General features: G+C 38.2%; 1 protein-coding gene across 1 annotated transcript; it reads left to right on the top strand.

Annotated features, from left to right (window-relative positions):
• Positions 1–394: 394 nt before the first annotated feature.
• Positions 395–2,537, top strand: LOC113684824 (uncharacterized). The gene has a single exon (XM_027202220.2). It carries the CDS (start codon positions 1,175–1,177, stop codon positions 2,189–2,191), a length of 1,017 nt encoding a protein of 338 aa, XP_027058021.2. The 5' UTR covers positions 395–1,174; the 3' UTR covers positions 2,192–2,537.
• The last annotated feature ends 1,435 nt before the right edge of the window (positions 2,538–3,972 follow it).

The following is a 3,972-nucleotide window of genomic DNA, read 5'->3' on the forward strand; positions in this document are numbered from 1 at the left end:
CGACTGGCAAAGCAAATTGAATTCCCAGATAAACAAAATCAGTTAATGTTGAACTTCGAATTTTGTCGATTCTCTTATAGAGAAGTTTAGTTTCGGCTCGGCGCACTTAAGACTCTCACCGAACAATCTAATATGCTATCTCACATTTTTCAACAGTTAAAAACGTGACTATAGCCCGAAATTCGTCCAGCGCAACCTATGTACAAACAAATCATACGTGCAATATGCAGACACTTCTACGCGCTCGGCGAATCAGGATGAAGGACGAACAATGCGTCAGAATGAACAGAAGAAAGCAGAGGTATAAACTTTTTAGATGAGACAGCTCATTCTATTTGGCATACCAGACAATAGAAAGTGTATCTTTGAGAGGTAGCTTAAGAGATCGAAATTTTCCTTTCGCGGTATCGACCAGGGAGACATGTGGACGATTGCAGAGATAACCAGGAGTCTCGCATTCTGCAACAGCTTGGAGTCACGCTGATAAACAATATGTCATGAAAGAATGATTATTATTCAGTTCTGGACAGCATGCATCATCTTCTCTCAGGATCTAATTGGATAATCACTTGTATCCAGTCTATTGTTTCACAATCACCACGGTACTCTAAACTCATTTCATTTGATTTTGAGACAATATGAACCATGAATATATTAAACATCAATTCAACACCATAATCTAAAGGGATAAGAGACTTAAATTATAAATTGTCACCACATATAAACGTTTACTTTGAAAAGAGTAATCTTGGAGTCGATCTACAAAGTTATGAAATCACGCAGTTTGTTTTCAGTCTGTTATCTTCTTGTTTCGACCTTTCACATCAATTTGACATTTTGTTCGTTTTGCAGTAGAATCGATTCTATACGAAGTCATTCATGATGGATAACACGCCTTCGCGGGTCCTTTAATCATTCGCCTTTTGAGGCTCAAGGTTAATGGAATTCTAATCAATTCTTTCACTGATGGTCTAAACAACTGGGTTCTTATCAACCTTTTGTCAAGTCACACTGTAACGTGTCAGTATAATCTCTTAATTTGTAAAGCAATTTTCCTGTCACTTGGCATGTTTTTCTATTTACATAAGAATGCTGCAATGAACTCTGGGCCGAGAGCGGTCTTCGTTGTTTATCTTCTTAAACGTCTGATCCTGTCCTATGCAAACACAGTACAATGTGTAAACATGTCAAACTCAAAATCGAGCGTTCTGTTCTCTTCAAGTGGATTGGAAGATGTCTTTTCGTCTCCATCTTACTCGCTCAGGTTTTGGTGCTAAACCAGTATCTGGTGTCGTATGAGAAGGAGTCTTCATTCCAAGCTTTCACCCTCGCCTATGTCCCTACTTTGCTTCTATGGGCGAAGGGACAAATGAACAATCGGCAGCGAGAAGTGGCAGCTGGAGTGTGGTTCCTGTACATCCTGCCTCTCTGCATTCATGGTGGATGGATTCTTGGCACGTTGATGTCCAAAATAGACGCGGATTCCTCTGGACTCGATCATGGCTTTGTGAAATATCCCTTATGCGCTACCGTGTTGGTGTATATGTTGTTAGATGCTGACGGATTTGAACCCAGCTTTCAAATGAACATAAACTGGCCCGTAATCATCGACATATTTGACATTGTAAATCTTCTGGATGCCATCATCGATCCAAGAAAAAACAAAGATTTACCGAATGATATCGACTATTGCATATTTGCGTTTGCCGTTTTAAGTGTGGTGATTCTTACTTTCAGTTTTTCCGTACCAGTTAGGGAGGCACTTCGGAACACAGATGAGACTAATAAATCACTCGTGAGAATTTTCACCACATACACGCTGATACAATCGATTGTTGTGAATCTTCCATTTCTTGTGATACGCCTGGTACTTCACTATACATACAAAACTGGAGGTTCGGTTTTTGCGTTTAAAAATTTATTAGTGATAATCTTAAATTTCATCAGAGTAAACTTCGATTGCTGTGTCAAAGAGAGTGAAGAAGAACCTCAGCCGGCATTAACTTCGAATGGTCACACTCCGTCGAACACGGAGGAGTCTGGAAGTGTGATCCAGTCAACGCAATCAAGCCGTTTGGACGATGTCTCTAGCATTTCGTCGTCTGTTAAAAGAACACATAGAGACGAAAGAGTTCGCTCAAGACTTGTGCAAGACAGAGAAGACCCTGAGGAAATAATCGTGTTGAGTTAAATGACAAAACGAATGTTTAGTCCTGGAAGTGCTACTTAATTTTATTTTGCTAATTATGCTTTTAAAAGGTCACAAATACTTAATTAACATGATCGTGAAAATAAAACCAATTTATGCCGAGATATTTGGTTTTTAAGAAAGGAGAACTTGAGAACGTTCAAAATTCAGTCACTAGAAAGAATCATGGAAGGACTAGTTAAAATAAAGATGTCTTTAACCGGAATCGATGAACAGATTAAATGAAAAGATCAATGCAAATATCAAGTGTTCCAAATCGTAAACGTTATCAAAATATTCTCTTGTTTAGGGTTACTTAAGCGGAAATAGAATTCCATTTTGTACACAATATGAACGATGTCCTTTCTTTATCGAAAATTATTGAAGCCTCAAGGGTGTATGAGTTTTGGTTGGCATTTTACGCCACCATGGCTTAGCTCAAGGGCACGAGTTGTTTGACGAAACTTCACTATTTCAGACGCCATATCTCGACGTTCGACAAATTAGCGGCCTATAACTTTGGTTAATTCAGAAACACCTTGACATCTTCTGTCGTTATCACTAAACAAGTAAACATAATTTCAACGTCATTCACAGAAGGAAATCCAAGATTCACGTCGAGATGGATTTGTTTTCCTGTGTTCTATTCAATTCAGCGACATTTTTTTCAAATGGACACAAAATGGTCAATCTCAAACATATTATCAGCTTTGAAGTTCTTGCCTAAAAAAAATTATTCTTTCAGCATGATGTTTTTTTCTCCCAAAATTCAGCCGAACGTGGAGAATGCTTCAAATTTTTGTAGAATGTATGTAGTTATCACTTGAAAGATTCGAACTACGGGCAAATGAGTATAAGATTGGATACTTAAGGAAAACTCGAAAATCAATTAAAATTCAATTAAATCCAGAAGCAAGTATTTAGTTCAAAGGAATTCATAAATCAGAACTCAAAAGTTCACACCTAATTTCATAACAGCAGAAAGAAGAATCGTAGTAAACAAGAGGTCTTCTGTATCACGCATGCGCATATCTTTGTAATCAAGAGGGACAACAGCTAACAGAAAGATCAACAAGAAGACTATTATATCACGCATGCGCTGAGAGGTCGAAGCTGAGATAAGTTTTATAGAAATTTCTCAAGATTTACGAACTTTAGCTTCGAAGGTGAAAATATTCTTCATTTTGAGAGAATTTTGTCAGTATCAAGGGCACCAATTGACAAATGTTCAATTCTGTGGGACGTTTGGTGGTTCAATTAATTATCTTTACGCAACGTGGCACCTTATGTTCGCCTTATGCTCGCTTTGACACGAGCGTTTGTTTCTTTATCCGCGGGAAAGTATGAGTCTTTAAACAAGGCTGACTGGCGGGTGTGCTATCAGTGCCAGACCCCCGGCAAACCCCGCTCCGTCTCGTCTCAAATCTTCTAATGGGCGGAGAAACGCACTTCCTGCAGCGCTAACAATAAGCAACATCTCGAAGGCTAAATTCTTCCTGCTTCAGCCTCTCAATAAATAGAATTCCTTACACATTTGATTTGTGTCAAGAAGGAATAATTTTACACAACAATCAGTATTGCATGTTTATACGACAGATCAAATCCAACACAAAATTTAATTCAGGCCGTATGATTTCTTTAAGCTTTTTTAAGAGTTCAGTTTCAAGTTAAAGAAAAACCGATCGAGGAGGCGAAGGCGAAGTCTCTACACTAAGAGATTATGATTTTAGGAGAGAATAAATTGTTGCCACCTAGTCTACGAAAAAAAAGTTCTTATATAGACA

The sequence above is a fragment of the Pocillopora damicornis genome, chromosome 5, assembly GCF_964200805.1.
Source record: "Pocillopora damicornis chromosome 5, jaPocDami1.2, whole genome shotgun sequence".
Classification (NCBI taxonomy): Eukaryota; Metazoa; Cnidaria; class Anthozoa; order Scleractinia; family Pocilloporidae; genus Pocillopora; species Pocillopora damicornis.

Bases quoted from the DNA above. Each gene is read 5' to 3' on its own strand.
- LOC113684824 (XM_027202220.2), top strand. From the start codon at position 1,175: ATGTGTAAACATGTCAAACTCAAAATCGAGCGTTCTGTTCTCTTCAAG.